Below are 22633 nucleotides of genomic sequence, written 5' to 3'. Positions count from 1 at the left end.
TGTGCATTCTCTATATATATGCATCTTCAATGATAAATTGTGGGCCTTTATTTGGTAATAAACATATGTTTTCTGATCTTTTCTATAATTAACAGCGACATATAATACAATATGTATAATAAGAATAAGAATAAGAATAAGAATACTTTATTAATCCAATTATGGACCCTTGCGGGTTTTAAATTTCATACAATGATTACAATGATTTGTTATAACAATGAAATAATAAAATGAAATACATGACAATAGAACTCTGAACAGTTATTGCATGCACATGGAATAGAAAGTAATATGGGAGACAATCAATCAATTTCTGTAAGGATTATTCCCCTTTAAACAGATATGGTGTTTTGAGTTGCATACAAATGATATGCAGCCCCAACTGATTAGATATAAGGGTATTTTTCTCCCATGTACACACAGCAACCAATTTCTAGATATTTATGTATATAATTATATTTTTTGACAATTGCAGGAATATGATAAGCACCTTAGAGTTTTACTGCAGTTTGTTTATAAGCATTTACATATTAATAGAAGAAACATGCATACACATAGAGAAATGTGCACTTAAATTAAATTTTTGAATTTAAAATATATATATATAGATAAACTAAAAGAGATTTAGCCATTAACAGAATTTGTGGATCTCAATTGAAAACTCTGGATAAGAAAAATGCATAACTTTTTCAGTATATGTTGATCTTCAGTGGTCATTAACCATAAACATTTTGATTTGCAGTCCAAGTTATTGAAATCATTTGACAGTGTTCATGAGCTTGTGCAAACAGTGATTCTCTACATTGATTATACAATGGACAGTTAATTAAAAAATGAAACTCATCTTCAATATCATTATGAGAACAAAAATTACAAGTTCTCTGTTACCTTTCTATAGGTTTGTTCTGATGTCGCTCTTTTTCTACTCTTAATTGGTGAGCACTTATGCGAAATTTACATAAATATTTTATATTATTATTATATTTACATATAATATGTCTCTGCCTTTAACAATTGACCATTAATTATCTACGATTCTTGGTAGATTAAATGATTATCGCATAAATTACAAATCTACAAATAAAAAAATGCCCGGAATATTTTACGGTTTTGTAACCGAAACCGATCAATCAACTATTTTATTTGTGAACTGGTTTACCAATAATAAAGAGCTAAATCAAATAATATTAACATTCTGGAACCAGTACGACCTATATTTTGAACTCAACTCAAGCATCAGGTCTCTGACATTGGACATGAATTTAGTGATAAACTCCTCTTTAAGAGTGAATAGAGTTGCTGTTATCAATCTTCACAAGCTTATAGCTCCAAACGTTTCGTTTATTGGTGCTAAAAGTAGCAGTTATCCGTTGAAAATCTGCAAATACACACATCAATTCTCAAACCGGCAAACATTTCACACAACTGCATCTCTTAGAACGAGAGGGAGAGATAAATATACCGCATTAGGACCAGCAACAATCTATATTTATCGACTTGGTATACTTTTTGTATTCCTTCTTATTATAAACAAACTCACAGCTTACCTCTTTGTAACCTCTGATTTTGGTTATTACGACGAGGAGGCACACAACAAGAATGAACTTTCTCCTAAACAAGAAGTGGATTCAAAAAATCTAACCCAGAAATAAATAGTTATTTTATAATAATTTGCTGTTGGATACTCTTAGTTTTGTTGAATGATTGACTACATATGAATGAGCATTGAAATATAGAGATATTTGAAAAATAAGAATTTAAAAAATATTTGTAAATACATTAAACTGGTACATGCATGACATGTAATATGAGAACTTTTATAAACAAAGATATATACATTAAATAAAATTTAGTGTATGTGCATTACCAGCTATTATCCTGGTTCTTCAGAATCTCAACAATGACTTTTAGGAATATGTGGCATGTAAGGGGTCAGTGTTTAATGTCTATAGTTAGCAAACCTTTTATCATGAGGCAAATATCAAATCTTCATATATGTACCTTCAAAAACAGCAAAAAGATACTTGAAAGGAGATTTTTACAAAGGAAACACTACCAGGATTACAAACACACAGATAGATTTTCAACATATGGACAACATTTTAATAAAAAGGAGTCTTGGTCTAAAGTTTTAAAAGTGATAACATGCATTGGTGTTTCGGTATTGGCTCTGGCAAAAAGCAAGCGAGTATTCTCTGTTGGTAAATGTGAAGAAACAGATGTAGTAGAGGAAGAAAAGTCCAGAGATTTCAATAATACAATGAAAATGTCTGAAGCAATAAATAAAGCAAGAGACCTTATCCAGCGAATAAAGGTAACTGTCATTTTATTTGCCACTTTTACTTTTTTTTTTAACCTATTTGTATATTTTGTTTGCAATGTATACATGATATATGTATAGAAAATAACTTGTGTAAGAGACCAAGCTTTTAATTTTGTTTCAAGATAAAATTAGTTTTAATATTTGAATTATCTCCCTTTAATCATTTCTAAAAATTTAATTCACAAGTTTCAAAAGGTTTAATATTAGTTAAAACTCATAGGCAGATCCAAAGGATGGCCCTGACACCCCCTTTCTGTGAGAAAATTTTGGTTGATTATATATATAATAAAACACTGAAGCATGAATGAAGCACCCCCACCCAGTGTTTTGATGATATTTTCATTGTCCATGAAATTATACCTTTAAAACTATTGAAGAGAATTATATCAAATGAAAACAAACTAAACTCTCATTTACAGAAATGTACATAATGTAGTTTGAAGAAATTTAAGAAAATAAGAAAATAGGACTTTTTTTTTACATATATATAAATTTAAAAAATCTTACTGTCTATGAGATATAACATCATCCCATACATGTTAATCTGCCTCCCAAACAATTCACCTGAACATGTGTATTACCAAGTACATGAAGCACAATATAAACACTTTTGTAAATGTATGTACCTTACCCATTTGTTACCTTCTATTTTGTTTTTCTACTTGAAATATTTTTGGGGACTATAGTCATGATACATTGTAGTAAACCAAAATTAAAACATAGACTTTTTTATTATTTTATCTTGACCTGCATGGGATGCCTATCTTATGCATTTGTAAAATGTATATTCAATTACTTTGTACATGTTGTATAACTCCTCATGAACTTCTTGTTTAAACTTATTAATTTTTTTACGACTCAGGAATAAATAAAAATAATGAGATGTGGTATGATTGCCAATCATACAACTTTTCATTGCTACATGTATTCAAATGAAGATGATGTAAGCTAAGCAATAACATTACTGTGATTACAACTGTATAGCCTTCAACAATGAGAAAAATCTGTACCATTATATATACAGTTGGCTATCAAAGGCCCACCATGAAAAATGTAAAACAGTCAGTTTAAAATTCACAATCCCCTTGTATATATAACTAATATAACATGACTAATGGGAGTGGCTTAGGCCTAAATTAGAATATTGTTTGTTTCTGCCAAGCCAGGTGTGGGTAGGTAGGTAGGGAAATAATTTTATTTTTTCAAAAAACTTAAACATTATGGGATGATCCAACAAGCCTGAAAATCCAAAATGAATAAAAATAATATTTGACTTAGTTTTGTCATTTAAATTTTATGAGTAGCACCAATTTTGCAGGGTCGATCAGGATTGGGGAAACAAACAATATCTTATTTTATGCCTTATATATAAACATGAAGGAAGCATTTCTTATAATTTCTTTAATATTTTACAGGATGAAACAGGAAGTCCAGGAATTGTTGTTGGTGTCAGTGTGAATGGGAAAGATGTATGGAAAGAAGGTATAATAAATGTTTTACTTTTATTTTATTTTGGAGTCATTAGGCAGTGGCAGATCCAGAACTTTTCATAATTAGGGGAAGCCCACTGACTGACATGAGAGGGGGGAGGCCCCAGTCATGCTTCAGTGATATAACCAAATTTTTCCAAAGAAAGGGGGGCTCCGGGCCCCTTGAACCCGCCTATGTTAGGCTACTGTTTTACTAGCTATTATATTTAGCAATTTTCAATTGATTCTTTTGAAATATTGACATGATTAATGTAATATGCAACATGTACAAAATGATGTACAAAGCAATAATAAAACATCCTAAGAACTTCTGATTTTTCCAATACTGATCTGGGTACTGTGGATTCATTTATTTTCGTGGGCATCAATTTTCGTGGTTTGAGGAAAATTTACATATTCATGGATATTTAATTTCGTGGTTTTGGCAAAGTCTACACTCAATCCTTTAGAAAATATGTTATTCGTTGAACATTTGAATTCGTGGTTCTCCTGTACCCACGAAATCCACGAAAATTGGTATCCAACGAATATTAATGAATCCACAGTATTTCAGATATTATGGTACAGTACATGTAGCTCAGGGATCATGTCTTGACCATGTCACAGTTCAATGGTAAAAATAGTTGAATAATGTCATTGAAAATATTCTAATACTAAACATGCTACTTTTCTGCATACTGTGGATTCATTATTATTTTTAAGATACCAATTTTCATGGATATCATCATGATCATGGGTACAGGTCAACCATGGAATTATATGTACAGTACAATGAATAACAATTATTTTATTAGCTTGTATGCAGACGTTGGCAAAACATCACAATTGAAATATCCATGAAAAGAGTTTTCCTTGATGCACATGAAAATAAATGAATCCACAGTACATGTACATGTATGTAAAAGTTATTTTATGCTTAAACAATATAAATGTACATATATTCTTTTTTTTTTGCACACTCACACACATGGCAGGCGTGATATATTTCAGGTCTTGGATATTCTAATGTAGAGAACAGAACACCATGTACAGCAGACACAATATTCAGGATAGCTAGTATCAGTAAATCTATCACCATGGGAATGGTTGCTAAGTTATGGGAAAATGGTGCCCTTGACCTTGATAAACCAGTTCAACATTACCTGCCACAGTATCCTGTTAAATATTTCGATGGTCAGAAGGTAATATTTAAATCAAATTAAGAACTCCAGACTTTTTCATTTGCAAATAAAACAATGAAGGAAATTTGGCATTGATGGCAGATCTTCAAAAGTATAGCTTATTTTGGAGCTTGTCAACACAACTGTCAACAGGACATTTTTTTTGCTGTTTGCTATTGGGTTTTTGTTTCATTGACATATACCCTTCAAGTCCTTTTATTGCTGTAGACATGGTAGAGTGTCAACCAAAATTTCTACAAAATATACCAATTATATATCCTACTGTACATGTTCTAGATGTTATATGCCAAGCAATATAAATTATATAATTTTAAGTACAATTTTCTACTGTTACCATTAGTCAAGTTATTGATTTTTGCCACAATTTGAGTACTGATGTCCTTTTGAGTTCTAGATTTTCATTTTTCACAGTTATGATATTGGAGCTATTGTTTACATCTGTAAAGTGATTTTTTTGTTCATATAATAATGTACGAGTTATCTTTCTTAGTATTGGTATAAAATTAAGATGTGGAATGATTTACAGATACTAAATGATGTACAAAAAAAATGTAGATGTTAGTAACCACCATTGGTCACTGTATTGCCTTCAACAATGGACAAAACCCATACTGAATACCAAGCTATAAAAGGCCTTACATGACAATGTTAAACAATTCAATCCAGGAAATCAACAATCAATTTCATGTATAAAAGGTTGAGAGAATAACAAATATATATGATATACAGCATCAAACAACAATGTCAGGGTTAAACATAGTTTTATGTTTCAATAGGGTCTTATTCTGTTCTTAAATCATTCTTAAAAGAAAACTGTTAACATTGCATTTTTAGTGGCCATGTGATTAATGTTGAGATTAAAAATAATTAGCTTCTCAGCCTTCTGTGAAAAGTATTTTTATTCATGGGTATTTATATTCATAGTAAGACCAAAACTTACAAGTTTGTGGGTTCTTAAATTTGTAGATTTTGTTTTTTTGAAGAAAAAAAATCAAGTGAAAATGTAGAAGTCTTCAGAAACAAATATTCTTGAAATTAATCATACCGGTATGTTGATTTATTACATTGGTTGCAATGAATTACATTGATTTCCCAGTTAGATAAAAACCGATAATTTCACATGTGAAATAAACGTGGTTATTTCACTCTTTGACGTGATACAACAATAGGCGTTGTCAACACGTCGATAACGTCGAAACAAAACATGCGTAGGAAAAACATAAAGTTCCTTACATTTTCTACATTAATTTCATGGAAAAAAGCAATTTGACAATGTAATAAAAAGTATAACTAATCGCCGTATTTGAATATAAAAAATAAGACAACTTGTGACTGAACGCTGCTATGGATTAAACTCCTGCTGCACATTTGTTAAATTCATGCGTCGTTCGGTCACACGTTGTCTTATTTTTTTATATTCAAATACGGCGATTAGTTATAAATACTATAATTATCTGTAATTCGTATATATTTTTCCTTTGATCTTTCTGACCAATATTTTCAAGTATTAAAGTACTGGCTGTATCACTGAAAATATTAGGCAATACATTGTGTGACGTCATAATTACCGATAAACAGAATAATAGGTAGTTTCGTTTTTGATCCTGACTATATCATGTAAAATATCTAATCTCGCCAAGGTTGGCAAAAACCTGGGTTTTATGAGTATTGTCCAGCCCATTGGGAAATATTAGGAAAACCGGGTTTTACTGGGTTTTAGTGGGATACATCTAATACTGGGTAATACTGGGTAATATAAAATACTGGTCTGAAGGATTCAGTGATCAAACACAAATTTTATAAAATATATAATCCTTTTTTGTTTGTCTGAATTTGTAAAACTGTAAATCATAAAACAAAAAACTTTTTTTAAATAAATATAACTCCTATTAAGAATTAACAATTACATGTAAGAAAATTTACATTTAAATAATGTGTATGTACTGTCACTAATTAGTAAGTAATTATTCAGATTAGAATGCAGATTTTTTTATGAAACAATAATCGGGCGTATGACATTTGCGCCGATTTTGAAAATATTCATTCTTTCATTTGCGCCAATTTCATTTTTTCATTTGCGCTGATTTTATAATTGCTCCTAATTAGATTTAAAGGTAAGTTAATACTTGTACATGTACTGTAATATACCATTGGTAAAATCTGGTTATAAATATTGTTCATTTATGTTAATTTTAATTCTGTTGTTCTGGAACTTCGTGGACATATTGCACACTGAAACGGGCCAAGGAGTCAAGTCTTTAATCATCGAGGGCCATACATATCAAATGTCAGTGTCCTGAAACATAGCAACATATCTTACAAATGTACCATAAAATCGTGTAAAACCAGAGTCACCACGGATTCTATTGTCAAAACAGAGAACAAGCATAACCATGCGGCAGATGTCAGACAGACAGAGGCTAAAGAACTACAGATACGATCAAGGAAAAGTCTGGTGGTGAGGAGGGGACATCAGTTATATACATGTTATGATTGATAATTCATTAAATTTGTGCAAGTGGCTAACGGAAGAGGTCTATAACGAATAAAAAACAACATGACTTGAATGGAGAGTTCTCTCATTAGCACTAATACCACATCTTCTTATAACTGTTCACCTGTAACTAACCTGTAAAAAAATCGGCGCAAATGAAAATAAAAATCGGCGCAAATGAAAGAAAAAATCGGCGCAAATGCTAAACGCCGCAATAATCAACCCTTTCAATTCTATAAGTGTTAATGGCATGACCCCTTAGGGTGTTTATCTAGCAGTATGACAAATGTATGAATGTAAAACATTTGAAATTAACAATTCACTTAAACATTGCAATAATTTTTATTTTCAAAGTATGGATTATTGAAACAATGCTTGGTAATCATAGTTATTGACAAGGTTTCCTTAAATGTGCAAATCTTGTATTTCGGCTACATAGAAGGGAATGAAATTGAGACTTTACTATTTTGTGTTAAAATAAGCTTAAAATATCATATTGCCCAGTAATGCCCAGTATTCCCACTTTCTGGGAGTACTGCCCAGCCTGGGAAAACCTGGGTTTTCCTGGGCAGGTAATACTTTGCCAACCCTGCAAATCGCCGTAATGGGCTCATCTAGATATTCCACTTGATATAGTCAGTATCAAAAACGAAACAACCTATTATCCTATATTTATCATAATTTATGGGACATTGCGAAATAAAGCGTTATTTATCATGTTATTTATGTGTAATTCTTAAAATAAAAATCCAGCTTAAAATGTTGTTTTTTCACTTTTTCATATGAAAACCAGGAAATAAACACTTATCTCATATCATCATAAAAAAATCTTACTTTTATATTTAAAAACATTTTTTAATGGGAATTAAAAGATTGAAAGTAGTGCAGTTTAGATTTTTTTAAAGATTAAATGGGTAAAATCCAGTCTGAAGTGTTGTATTTAGGTCATAGTGTGTTGACTGATATTTGATGAATTCTCTAGATTATATGCCTGTATCCAAGTAGTAAAACCTACATGGTTTACATATTTCTCCTTAATAAACTGTTTTGTTATAAATTAGGTTGTTGTTTTTCTCTTTTTGATTGTTTCATATTTTTCAGGTCATGGACTTTTAAAGCTGACATACAGCATGGGTTTTTCTCGTGATTAAAAGGCTGTACGTACAGTTTGAATGGTTTTTCACTAGTAATTTTTGGGCCCTTTATAGATTGTTGTTCGGTGTGAGCCAATGCTCTGTGTTGAAGGCCGTACATTGACCTATAATGGTTTACTTTTTTAAAATTGTTATTTGGATGGTGAGTTGTCTCATTGGCACTCACACCACATCTTCCTATATGTAGTTACTTGTAATTGCAAACATCCACTTCATTTGAACTTTTGTAGATAGTTGTCTCATTGGCAATCATACCACATCTCCTTAATGTTATATGGGGATCTTTCCATGTCTAGATAGAATTTGGATAACAGTTGTTATATTTCTTTTTACAGTTTCATTCGTGGATAAAGCTATCCAATAAAACCATGAAAATTAGTACCCTAATGTTCTTTGGCAGTCATGGCAGTATTTTCTTCTATTTTTTCTACAGGTTGACATAACAACAAGACAATTGGTTTCCCACTTAGGAGGAATAAGACATTATGAAAAAGACTATATAAACAAAAATAAAACTGTAAGTTTGGATTAATGAATTGAAATACATAGTATACAATTATTTTAAAACTTGTCTCCAGAAGAAATGGCAAGATGGGTATTATTTAAGAATTGAATGCTTCTTTTTGTAACTTCATTGGGTTGAAAAAGCATTACCGAAATACATTTTATATGAAGTGCAGAAGCGCTTTATTTAAAAATGTGGGCACTGTCAACGCTTTCCAACCCTTTATACTTGTAATAGAATATACGTAAAATTGAGAATGGAAATGGGGAATGTGTCAAAGAGACAACAACCCGACCGTAGAAAAAAAAACAGCAGAAGGTCACCAACAGGTCTTCAATGTAGCGAGAAATTCCAGCACCTAGAGTCGTCTGTCTGTCCAAACACCCATATTCCTCATTAGCATATCATGTACTTCTAAAGGATAAAATTGATAGAAATGATGAGACATAATAAAGTTATAGAACACCATGTCAGGATGTGCTCCAATATGTTTAAGGGATATGATCTAAATTTGTAAACAAGGGAGATAATTATATCAACTTTTTAAGGAAATTTTGCAGTTTTTATACCATACTTGCCCCAACCGTTCAGGGTTCAACCTCTGCGGTCGTATAAAGCTACGCCCTGCGGAGCATCTGGTTGGTTATTATCTTGAATATTATTATAGATACAGATAAACTGTAAATAGCAAAAATGTTAAGCAAAGTAAGATCTACAAATAAGTCAATTTGACCAAAATTGTCAATTGACCCCCTAAGGAGTTATTGCCCTTTAAAGACTTTTCACAATTTGTTCATCATGTTGACTTACTTTAAAAAATCTTCTCCTTTGAAACTGCTGTATCAATTTCAACCAAACTTAGGCTAAATGAGTTTCAGAGTATCTAGTATAAATTTTATACTTCATTTCCTTATATGTCAAGAAACATAGCTCCTATGGCTAAAATAGAACATAGGAGAAAATGATTTTTTTTTTTGCTTTTGAAGAAAATAGGACGATTCAAAGAACATTTAAATAAATTGAAAAGCCAAAACAATCATTGATGAGAGATTTAACCCAAAAAATTAAGGTTAGCGATTCCTGCTCTTGAGAGCCTCTTGTTCTAATTTTATTGCCAAATTAGAGTTTTTACCCAAATTTCACTGTCCACTGAACATAGAAAATGATAATGCGAGTGGGGCATCCATGTACTGGGGACACATTTTTGTTGTGAAACTAATGTAGAGCTCTGATTTTGTTACCAGATCAAACAAAACTTTTAATATGACATTTTTTAAAATTTTATTTTCAGAATAAAGATATTGAAAACATAGAAAAATCTCCACACAAGAAAACACTAGATGTTGTTGACAAAACAGTAAAGAAAGACAAAAACCAAACATCAGATAAAAAGGTAGAGGAACAAAGAAAAGATGGAAAGAAGAATAAAAATGAAGAGAAGAAATCTGAATTTGAAAACAAGGAGTATTACATACAGAAGGCTTATAAATCTATAACAGAGAGTCTGACTCTTTTCCAAGATGATCCTCTGGTGTATAAACCAGGTAAGCCATAGATAGTTGTTATATTTATCCTTAAACCATGAAAAACATCATATTTAAGATTGAAATGAACTTTTCCGTTTGAATGGTTTTACACTAGTAATTTTGGGGCCCTTTATAGTTTGTTGTTCGGTGTGAGCCAAGGCTCCGTGTTGAAGGCCGTACTTTAACCTATAATGGTTTAATTTTTAAATTGTTATTTGGATGGAGAGTTGTCTCATTGGCACTCACACCACATCTTCCTATATCTATTTTGTAGAGCACGAACCATGATTATACTGCAATCCGCTATTTTACTATACAGATAAAGCTACAAATGTATACGTATAAACGTTAGCTTTATACGTCAATGACCTCAACTAACCTATAAGACCTGCCTCCTTACCTGAACTTCTGTATTACATCAACAACGTCACGTCATGACCATAACAACGTTAAGTAACAATGGTCAAACTTTTATGAATTTAAACTTTTATGTCTTCACATTGGTTATTTATATACTGTGTTTATCAAATATTATTAATTAAGTTCATTTTCCCTTTCTAATTCTTTAATATGTCAATGTCTTACCGCATGGACTACGCTCATAGGGAAATACCCCAAAATGGCACCCCAAGAGGGAAATTCCAAACACTTTTTTTAACAATTTTTGCTACATATTTTTTTCATTTTTCATTTATTTTTTTTGGATTTCAGTATAAAGACAAAGAACCTCGCATTTTCCTGTTTCTAAGCCTCATACAAATAAATTTCATATTTCAAGACACTATACTTATATTGTCTTATTATTCTCTTATAAATTTCTATATAAAATTTATCTTATGATATTGACATGTTGTAATTATCTTGAATTCAGGAGGTAATTTAAGCTCAGGAGATCTGATATATAGAATAATAGGTAGTTTTGTTTTTGATACTGACTTTATCAAGTGGAATATCTAGACGAGCCCGCTAGGGGGAATTAAGCTATTCAACATGATATAGTCAGTATCAAAAACAAAACTACCTATTATTCTGTTTATCGGTAATTATGACGTCACAAAATATATTGCCTAATGTTTTCAGTGATACAGCCATTACGTTGATACTAAAAAAATATTAGGCAGTAAGATCAAAGAAAAATATACGAATTACCGATAAAATTACAATTAGACCACTATCCACCAGAAACAATAAACAAGAATAAAATAAGAAGACAAGATATTATTTCCAATGACACAAGTATAAAATAAAGACATATATATATATTTACAGGCAGTAAATTTCTATATACCTCACATGGATGGACTTTAGTTAGTGCTGTGATGGAGAAAGCTGCTAGTAAACCATTTGATACCCTGATGAAGGAGTACTTTAACACATTAGGACTTCAACATACATATCTAGAGGAAAATGATCCACTAATCTACAACAGGGGGAGGTAATTCAGGATTTAAAAATGTATATTCAGAACTTATTGTGAGGTTTTTAATAATGTGAATATTGTGTCTTCTTGAATATTGCAATAATAAGAGCACTCTTATCGGTCTGTTGCTTTTCCTGAAATGACAATAATTAAACTTGTATCTTGTTTTTTTTTTCAAAAAAAGCAATAAAAGTTGTACACAATAGTTTCTGAATTTACTGTATATTATAAACTTGTAGTTGTGATAATTAGGGCGTCCGATGAATGGGCCCCGCCCAAAGGCAGACAGCCTATAGTGATTGGTCTGTTCAATTCAGGGTTCTAACTAGGATTTTTGTTTCCAGGGAATCATCTTTTTTGGCCATTATGAGTCAAACAGTGAGAAAAAGATGTTTTATTGCAATGAAATGACGTAACACTCAGATTACTTATAAACTTTTGCAATAAAATAATGATATGCGTGTTGATTATCGACAAAATTATTATACAAAATATTTAATCTTGATGTATCTTTGGAATCACCAGTTTTGAAAATAGTGAGTCCAGACAGATTTTCATGAGTCCTGGACACATGGACTCGCCTTAGTGAGAACCCTTTTGTCTGTCGGTCTGTCTGTAACAAATTGTGTCCGCTCTTATGTCTAGAGAACCGTTATGATATCATACTTTATCCTTAACATGTATTTTAACTAACACCAGAGGGTGTGTCATAATATTTGTACAACTTCCTTTATCAAAGGTCATGGTCAAAAACTTTGGTTCTAGTTGACTACTCGGTGTATGTTCAATAGTAAAAATGGTGTCTGCTCTATATCCTGAGAACTGTTATGATTTTAAACTTTATACTTGTCTTGTAAATTAACCAACACCAGAGGGTGTGTTGTAATGTGGTCCAAGGACACAGTTATCGTCCTTTGGTTTTCGTTGTCTACGAATATAGTCCCTAGTGTAAACAGTGTTTAACTTGCATGTTTTATTTGATACACTTTCCCAATTTATTTCTTGATATTAAATGCATGAAATATTAAATAGGGGGATGTAATTACATGTTTAAAAAATTTGAGTGCTGAATCTTTATGTTAAGTAGTGATTTGGTCCAGTTCAAAAAGGTCAAATTTTATCACGTCTGAAGCTGTCAAACTGAATTTTACACCCCCTTAACACAGAATTGTCAATATTTTGAGTTAGAGCTTGTAGAAGTTTCTATAATTTTGATATAATTTGTCTCACTGGTAATACACTACACTGTAAAAATATTTTTGTGAAAGAGCAGGCGCTATTTTTTTAATTTGAATTTATTGTCTAAAAGAAATGCACTACAACATAACTGTTCTCGGGCCTAAGAGATGGATTCCTGAAATCTAGATTCTGTACCTTGGCAACTTTCCAGAATGATTTGCTGGTTTCAATTTGTCAAACTCAGTCTAAGTAAAGGTTTCATCTTTGGTTTACAGAAATTCTGTTAAAATGTGCCATTTTGGCATTCTACGGCTATAATAAGCATTTTAAAGCAGTTTGCATTTTATGCCTAAGAGGCATGCTGACTTTCTATCTGACAGCTTTTCTCATCACTTGGCGTCCATCGTCGTCCGGCGTCCGGCGTTGTTAACCTTTACAAAAATCTTCTCCTCTGAAACTGCTGGGCCAAATTTAACCAAACATTGCCAAAATCATTATTAGGGTAACTTATTTAAAAATTTGGTCTGGTGACCCGGTCAACCAACCAAGATGGCCGCCATGGCTAAATATAGAACATAGGGGTAAAATGCAGTTTTTGGCTTATAACTCAAAATCCAAAGCATTTACAGCAAATCTGATAAGTGGTATAATTGTTTATCAGGTCATGACCTATCTGCCCTAAAATTTTCAGATGAATCGGAAAACCAGTTGTTGGGTTGCTGCCCCTGAATTTGAAATTTTATGGAATTTTTGCTGTTTTTGGTTATTATCTTGAATATTATTGTAGATAGAGATAAACTGAAAACAGCAATAATGTTCAGCAAAGTAAGATTTACAAATAAGTTAATGTGACCAAAATGGTCAGTTGACCCCTTTAGGAGTTATTGCCCTTTATAGTCAATTTTTAACCATTTTTCATAAATCTTAGTAATCTTTACAAGAATCTTCTCCTCTGAAACAACTGAGCCAAATTAAACCAAACTTGGCCACAACTATCATTTGGGTATTAAGTTTAAAAATTGTGTGGCATGACCCAGCCAAAAAACCAAGATGGCCGCCACAGCCAAAATTAGAACATAGGGGTAAAATGCAGTTTTTGGCTTATAACTCAAAAACCAAAGCATTAAGAGCAAATTTGACGAGAAGTAAAATTGTTCATCAGGTCAAAATCTATCTGCCCTGAAATTTTCAGATGAATTGGACAACCTGTTGTTGGGTTGCTGCCCCCGAATTGGTAATTTTAAGAAAATTTTGCTGTTTTTAGTTATTATCTTGAATATTATTATAGATAGAGAAAAACTGTAAACAGCAATAATGTTCAGCAAAGTAAGATTTACAAATAAGTCAACATGACTGAAATTGTCAGTTGACCCCTTTAGGAGGTATTGCCCTTTATAGTCAATTTTTAACAATTTTTCGTAAATCTTAGTAATCTTTTACAAAAATCTTCTCCTCTGATACTTCATAGCCAAATTAAACCAAACTTGGCCACAATCATCATTTGGGTATTTAGTTGTAAAAATGAGTGGCGTGACCCAGTCAAACAACCAAGACGGCCGCCACGGCTAAAAATAGAACATAGGGATAAAATTCAGTTTTTGGCTTATAACTCAAAAACCAAAGCATTTAAAGCAAATCTGACAAATTAAAATTGTTAATCAGGTCAAAATCTATCTGCCCTGACATTTTCAGATGAATTAGACAACCCATTGTTGGGTTGCTGCCCCTGAACTGGTAATTTTAAGGAAATTTTGCTGTTTTTGGTTATTATCTTGAATATTATTATAGATAGAGATAAACTTTAGATACAATAAATGTTGGCAAAGTTAGATCTATAAATAATTCAATATGACCGAAATTGTCAGTTGACCCCTTTAGGAGTTATTTTCCTTTATAGTCAAGTTTTAACCATTTTTTCATAATCTTAGTAATCTTTTACAAAAATCTTCTCCTCTGAAACTACTGGGCCAAGTTAATTATAGATAGAGATAATTGTAAGCAGCTAGAATGATCAGTAAATTAAGATGTACAAACACATCACCATCACCAAAACACATTTTTGTTATGAATCCATCTGCCGCCTTTGTTTAATATTCACATAGACCAAGGTGAGCGACACAGGCTCTTTAGAGCCTCTAGTTTGTTCCTGATATTTGTGTTACTATCACTAAATCAAATTTAGTTTACCATTTGTGAACTCTGGATATAGAGAAAAGTAGATTATCACAGAAAAAAAGTGCAAATGTTTTGTATTCACGGCAATGGTCAAACGGCCTAATAGATGTATGTAAAATGTGAAGAGCTTTGTACAACAAATCTGTAGTCCATCACAAATATTTCACTAAATCTGCAAAAAAAAAGCACTTTACTATATTCAGTACACCTTACTTCTTTCATAGAATACCATTTTTTTTCTCTGTATGATAGTAAGTGGTTCAAATTTATGCCTATTGAGACTACATTGTATAACTAAATGCAAGTTTTCCATTGAAAAGTGAAAAAAATGGCCATCAGACCATTTTGTCTTTCAAAAAATTTAAATGCAACAGTCCTTTTGCAATTAGACTTCTTGTATCATAACACCTCAGCATAGAAATAAGCAAAAAGTAACACATTTTCATTTCTAATAGCTTCTGTGTGCATTTTTATATGTCAATATGGGCTACCGCCTAAATCGACTCTAAATAATTCTCAGTACTACATGGCCCAAGACCATTTTATACTCATGTGGTATGCTTTTTGTAACTTTTCTATACATTTAAAGTACATTTAAAATATATGAAAGAATAATTAAGGCTTAAAAAACTTCAAAAACTTCAAATTGGCTGAGAAAAATGTATATTTATATAAGGCGTCCCTAAATTGGAAAATCCCTATTTTCTGGCATAGGCTCAAATAAATTTAACTTTGGAATATTTACAATACATCTGATAAATAAAATGAGTGTTCAGATGCTTTTAATACTTAATATTTGATATTCAAGAGCATTTAAAAAGCAAATTTTTGCACAATGTACATGACATGTAAATTAACCAACACCAGAGAAGGTGTCATAATGTATGTACAACTTCCTATGTCAGAGGTCAAGGTAAAAAACTTTGGTTTCAGTTGAAAACCCCATGTCCTATGGTAAAGATACAAAATATTTACCACACGTTATTAATAGAAGGGCCCTCAGAGATGGCTCCGATCTTAATAAAATCTAGTTTGATCAATTTGTTTAAAGATTCAGACTTTACTTTATGAAGATGAAGCACACTTATAATTTTGATATGCATGAGATAAAAACAAATGGAAAATTTAGTTTGTAAAGTCAACACCAATTCATCCCCCCTCAGCTTTTTTATGGGAGAAAACTGAAAAAAACTTCAGTCTCCAAATCCTTCTGTTCCTTATTTTTCAGAGTGCCGTTTAAAACATTCTTGGTCTGTTTCTAAAGCCAACACCTGTGTACATGTATGAATGTTCATATTGGATGATGAATGAATAATTTAGAGAATTTAATAATGTTTGCACTCGTACCAGATTCAAGGATAAGCATTCAAATTGTTGAATTCATATACCTGTATAAAATAGTGTATTAAAACCAATGTAGACTATCAGATTTAGCATTTTTAACATTAAATGACAAGAAAGTGTTTGTCATGGCCTGTCAAATGGGCATTATGTTTTCTGGTATGTCCGTCTGTTAGTCTGACGGTTTGTTAGTAAATATATTCTTATGATATGATCTTTCTAGTTTTAATGCTTAATAAGAGTTTTTATCCCAATTTGACGTTCCACTGAACATAGAAAATGATAGTGCAATTGGGGCATCCATGTACTATGGACACATTTTTGTTTTTATTCTGAATTAATGTGGTTATCCAATATTTGTATTAAAACACTATCTTTTTTTTTTTATTGCAGCCATTATGTGAAAAATAAGAATGGAAGACTGGTTAATGCTCCATATGTCAACAATTCTTACAAGTGGGCCGGAGGTGGATTTATATCAGATGTCACTGATCTGCTGAAATTTGGAAATATAATGTTGTACAGCTATCAGTATGACGCAGACAGTGTTATAAATGGAAATATATCTAAGGGAGATAATCAAACTAAGGAAGATAACTCTAGATTAAAAGATAATTCAGAATCTGTGAATTGTGTTGTAGAAAAGGGACATAACTCAGATAGTAAACTTTTACCGGGATATTTGAAAAGAAAAACAATGGATATGATTTTTGCTCCCGTAGATAAAACAGAGTGTCCATGGGACAAAGATGGGTTTTATGGTATGGGCTGGGCTGTTGTTCCCGAAAAGTATGAAAATGGTTATTGTAAACAACAAAGGCATTATGTGTCCCACACAGGGGGTGCTATAGGTGCTAGCAGTGTCTTACTTATCTTACCATCTCAAAACTATGGCAAGCAAGAAGAGACAAGCTCAGAAGAAAAAGGAAAGCAGTCTGATCCACCAGAAGGGATTGTTGTTACTATTATTACTAATATGGGGTCTGTTGGGTTAAATAGAGTTGCACTTGAAATTGCAAAATCATTTGAATCTGTAGAGTAAAGATTGTATAATTATAGGTACAAATGTACATGAGGGTCTGGATGAGGTCAACAAATTAACATACTGTAAATTCTGAAATTAATGCAAGGTTTTTATTATTGCGAAAAATGCTACTGAGTTGTAAACTCAATAATTTACACTCACATTTGATATATTTTATATGAATTTAACAGGATTTTTCTCAAAATCGTGAAAATTAAAATTGCGTTTAAGTCTAAAATGAGAAAATCGCAATAATAAATGCGGGCAATAATTTCTGAATTTACAGTATAGAAAAACGGGAAAAAGAGTGCAGGAAGATGTGAAAAAAATGGGAATCTAAAAATTTGATTATAAAATGTGAAGACTAAACATGCTTAATAAAGATCAGAGATAAACAGTGTAAAAAATGATAAAAAAAAAGATAAAAATTTGAATATAAAATAGACTGTCTAAACATGCAATAAGAAACTAGAAAAAAAAGTAAAAAAGGAATACCAAATCCCCACCATCCAGACCCTCAAATATATATATAATTGTGAAGTGAATGAAAGTAACACTTTATAAATTTGATTCAGAAAATATGTCAAACAGAGTAATATATCATGTATATAACCAGCATTAACAGATAAATGTTCTAAACATTTGGTTTTTGAGAGTCAGAGACAGCAGTATTATTTTAGCCAGTACAAAATGTAGTAAAATTTATGAAAGACATATATAATTAGTTTATATTATATAGAAATGATTAATGAGTCAAATGAACCAGTACAACCTGATTTAGTCTGATTCAAACTGGTAATTAGCTTTAACATACATGTTTAATCAGGATGGATAAGTATTATGCTGTGGTTGACTTTAAACCTGATACCAGTAAATCCAAGTGCAACTTATAAAGATGTATAAAGAGACCACTGTTACGTACTGCTTCCTGGTTACAACAAGGCCACCCTTAACAAATTTCTTGTTTGATGTTGACTATCCATGCCTTGTAAATTGTTTATAAATTGTGACTTGGATGGAGAATTTTCTCATTGGCACTCATACCACATCTTCTTATTTATACTTATAGGGTTGGGTAGGTAGATTTGTATTTTTAGCCTGTATAAGCCTGAGAACAGAATCATGATGATTTAACACAAAACGATGTTAGATTATGATAAAAGGATACTATTTAATTTATTGTCAAGGTCAACATGGTTCACCACATTGTGAAATCTTCAGGTCAATAGAAACATGAGAAAGATATGAAATAAAACAATGGATTTATTTTGATCAATCTAAGTATTTATACTTCAGGACAATGTAAAGATAGAAAAGGATTAGAATTACTTCAGTGCTTATTTCCTCTGTTTATATTGTTCTGATGACCCTAAATGGTGAAATATGTCAACACAATCAGGACAAAGAATAATTTCCCTGCTGAAACCAGGACATTGTTTGTTCTTTATATGTAGTTTATGTTGAGTTTATATATAAATAAAGAAGTTTTCAGTTTAACAAGTCAATATTTATGATAGTGTAAATTCCCAGAAATATCTGTAGTATTTCGGATTATTGAATTAAAAGTTTAAACTAGGAAATAATACTACTGGCCTCGTTTTTGGACTAGTGATCAAGGTTCATTAATGTGGGAAAGTTATATATCTAAGAAACAATGATATGGTCAAATTAAATTAAAGATTTATAAAATTAAACCATTCTAGTTCAAGGTACAGCCTTCAACACAGTGCCTTGGCTCACACCGATCAAAAAGCTAAAAAGGGCCCCAAAATTACTAGTGTAAAATCATTCTAACGGGGACACCAACGGTCTATAGATATAGGAAGATGTGGTGTGAGTGCCAATGAGACAACTCTCCATCCAAATAACAATTCAAAAATTAAACCATTATAGGTTAAAGTACGGCCTTCAACACGGAGCCTTGGCTCACACCGAACAACAAGCTATAAAGGGCCCCAAAATTACTAGTGTAAAACCATTCAAACGGGAAAACCAACGGTCTAATCTATATAAAAAAACGAGAAACAAGAAATACGTCTGACTGCTGATTTTCATTGAACTTGTTGATCTCATTTTCAAGATTCAGTGGTTTTGTCTATTTCTAACATAATATAAACAATAGCACTACTATACCTTGTGTGTGGGATGATTGTAAGGGGCATATGTCTGTCTGGCAGGCTTCATTTAAACTTGACCTTATTTTTTGGTACTTTCATCATGGATTTTGTCAGTTTATCAAAAAGTATTAGCAATAAGTCATAATTAGTGTATGGAATGATGATAGTGAACATTTTTGCATGGAAGGGTTTACATGTCCTTGACCTCATTTTCATGGTTCATTGATCAACACTATTTTTTGTATAACAGTTGTTGTCAGATCATTATATCACAACATTGAATGTAAAAAACGACCAGTCACAATACACCAAGTCCACCAAGCATGGCAATTTACCAAAAACAGCCTTGATTTTTTTTGTAGAGACTCAAAAAAGGTAGTGAACAAAAATGGCTTGTAACTAAAATATAAAGACAATAAGAAAACCTAGGGTACACCATGTACACAGTCCTGTGCTTCGTGTCACAATTCAATCTTTAACATCAGTTAGAAGATGGATATAAAAATTGACATTTCTGTGGGAGATGAACTTAAGAAAAAATACTATAGAGAGAGTCCTAACCTTATATTCCTTGTGCACTATTCATCTATGTGTTCCCTTTTTATGCCCAATTAGTATTCCAGCAGCATTTAATTGTAGAATTGAGAATGAAAATGGGAAAGGTGTCAAAGAAACCCGACATAGAACAGGCAACAGCAGAAGGTCAGCAATAGGTCTTCAATGCAGCGAGAAATTCCCGCACCGGGGGCGTCCTTCAGCTAGCCCCTAACCAAATATTTATACTAGTTCAGTCATACTGAACGCAATTCTACACTCCAAATTGTAAACAAGAAACTAAAAATAAAAATAATACAAGACTAACAAAAGCCAGAGGCGCCTGACTTGGGACAGGCGCAAACATGCGGCGGGGTTAAACATGTTTATGGGATCTCAACCCTTCACTATACATCTTGCCAATGTATAAAAGTAAACGCATAACAATACGCACATTTAAATTCTGTTCAAGAGAAGTCCGAGTCTGATGTTAGAAGATGTAACCAAAGAAAATAAACAAAATGACAATAATACATAAATATAGCAGCATCTAACTGTACATGCTTGTATAAAGATAAGACGTGGTATTGCCAATAAGACACTTATCCACCAAGTTCAAATGAAATTGATGTACTCAATTATAGACAACTGCACAACCTTCAACAACGAGGAAAACCCATTGTATTGTTGGCTATAAAAGGCCACATCAAGAAATTTCAACAATTCACGAAGGCCTTATTAAAAACACAAATTTACAAAACACACAAATATGACAGACTTGAACCAATGACAACTACTGAACTACGAGCTCTGTAGGACTGGTTCACGAAAAAATAACCTACATTATCAATGCCAGTTTGATAATGTAGGTTTTATTCTTGATTGATAAATGTCCAGTGGCAAATAGTTCATGCATGTTCTGTAGTGAGTTGAGAAATGCTTCTAGGGAATCTAAAGCAGCACACCTCTTCTGTGATCATTTGTTGAACAGCTCTGTGGAGGTAAGGTAGAAGATAAATTTGGTGTACACAGTTTTTTTAACCAATTTTGTGTTGATAGCAGAACATTGGTAATTACTTCTAAGAGGAATTGTGGCATATAATTGTTGATATATGTCATACATTATTGGCGCATTTTGATCCTTTAATGTCAGTTTTAGAATTATACCATTACTAGTTACACCAAACACTTATTTTAATATTTTTACTATGGTTTTTGTATGTAATGTTTGCTGCTGGAAATTGAAGCACTGAGCAATTTTCGGACATCAATGATAAGCAAGCGATGTTGTTTTTATTGATTAGGAGAGAAAGAGAAAAAGTATAATTTCGTCACAAACATCAAAAGGATGTACCAACACGAAATATCTGACACCTGCTGATATAGTTTCCTTATTGTAAAATACATGTGACCTATTGTAGCATTGAATTACAACATGTATAAATATAAATTATCATATATATGCTTCTTTTATTAATAAGATGTATTATATAAATTTGAAATGAAAAGAATACACATGACTTCCGTGCACATTCAGGCATAGTTGTCAACCGTGACGTCCGTGCACATTCAGACAAAGGTGTCAGCCGTGTCGGCTTCCGTGCACATTCAGACAAAGTGGTCAACTCACGTAGTGTTATTGTTGCAAGGAACGAAAAGCTATACACATGCGGACTTCCGTTCACATTGATTCGGACGGAGTGGTCAATCGTGTCTCTATGCACATGCATACGAAGTGGTCAGCCGTGACTTCCGTGCACAACCTGACAAAGTGGTCAGCCCACATTCAATTCAATTCAAAGCTTTATGTATAGTCGGCATGTTACATAACAAATAAACATAAGCTATCTGAGCTTTTAAAACCGACAACTACATACATTTACATAACAATCATACATAGTAAAAATATTAAAACATAAAAGACATAGAACAGACATTTCATGCTCATGATTTAATAGTGCCATGCTTGAACCAGGAAGATATATAACAGTTATTGAATGGTGTTGTAAATGTATCTTTCTCTGTAATAAGGTGGTGTGATACATTGTTAATATAAAAAAAGAAGATGTGGTATCATTGCTAATGAGACAACTGTACACAAGAGACAAAAATGACACAGAAATTAACAACTTAAGGTCACCGTACTGCATTCAACAATGAGCAAAGCCCA

General features: G+C 32.0%; 1 protein-coding gene across 1 annotated transcript; it reads left to right on the top strand.

Annotated features, from left to right (window-relative positions):
• Positions 1–1202: 1202 nt before the first annotated feature.
• LOC134718573 (serine beta-lactamase-like protein LACTB, mitochondrial) lies at positions 1203–18240 on the top strand. Its single transcript, XM_063581182.1, has 7 exons — positions 1203–2314; positions 3739–3805; positions 4804–4994; positions 9076–9159; positions 10439–10691; positions 11943–12108; positions 17182–18240. The coding sequence occupies exons 1-7, from the start codon at positions 1901–1903 to the stop codon at positions 17828–17830; spliced, it is 1824 nt and encodes a 607-aa protein (XP_063437252.1). The 5' UTR covers positions 1203–1900; the 3' UTR covers positions 17831–18240.
• Positions 18241–22633: the final 4393 nt, after the last annotated feature.

The sequence above is a fragment of the Mytilus trossulus genome, chromosome 5, assembly GCF_036588685.1.
Source record: "Mytilus trossulus isolate FHL-02 chromosome 5, PNRI_Mtr1.1.1.hap1, whole genome shotgun sequence".
Taxonomy (NCBI): Eukaryota; Metazoa; Mollusca; class Bivalvia; order Mytilida; family Mytilidae; genus Mytilus; species Mytilus trossulus.
Note: the sequence above shows the minus strand (reverse complement) of the source record. Positions and strands in the feature narration are given on the sequence as shown.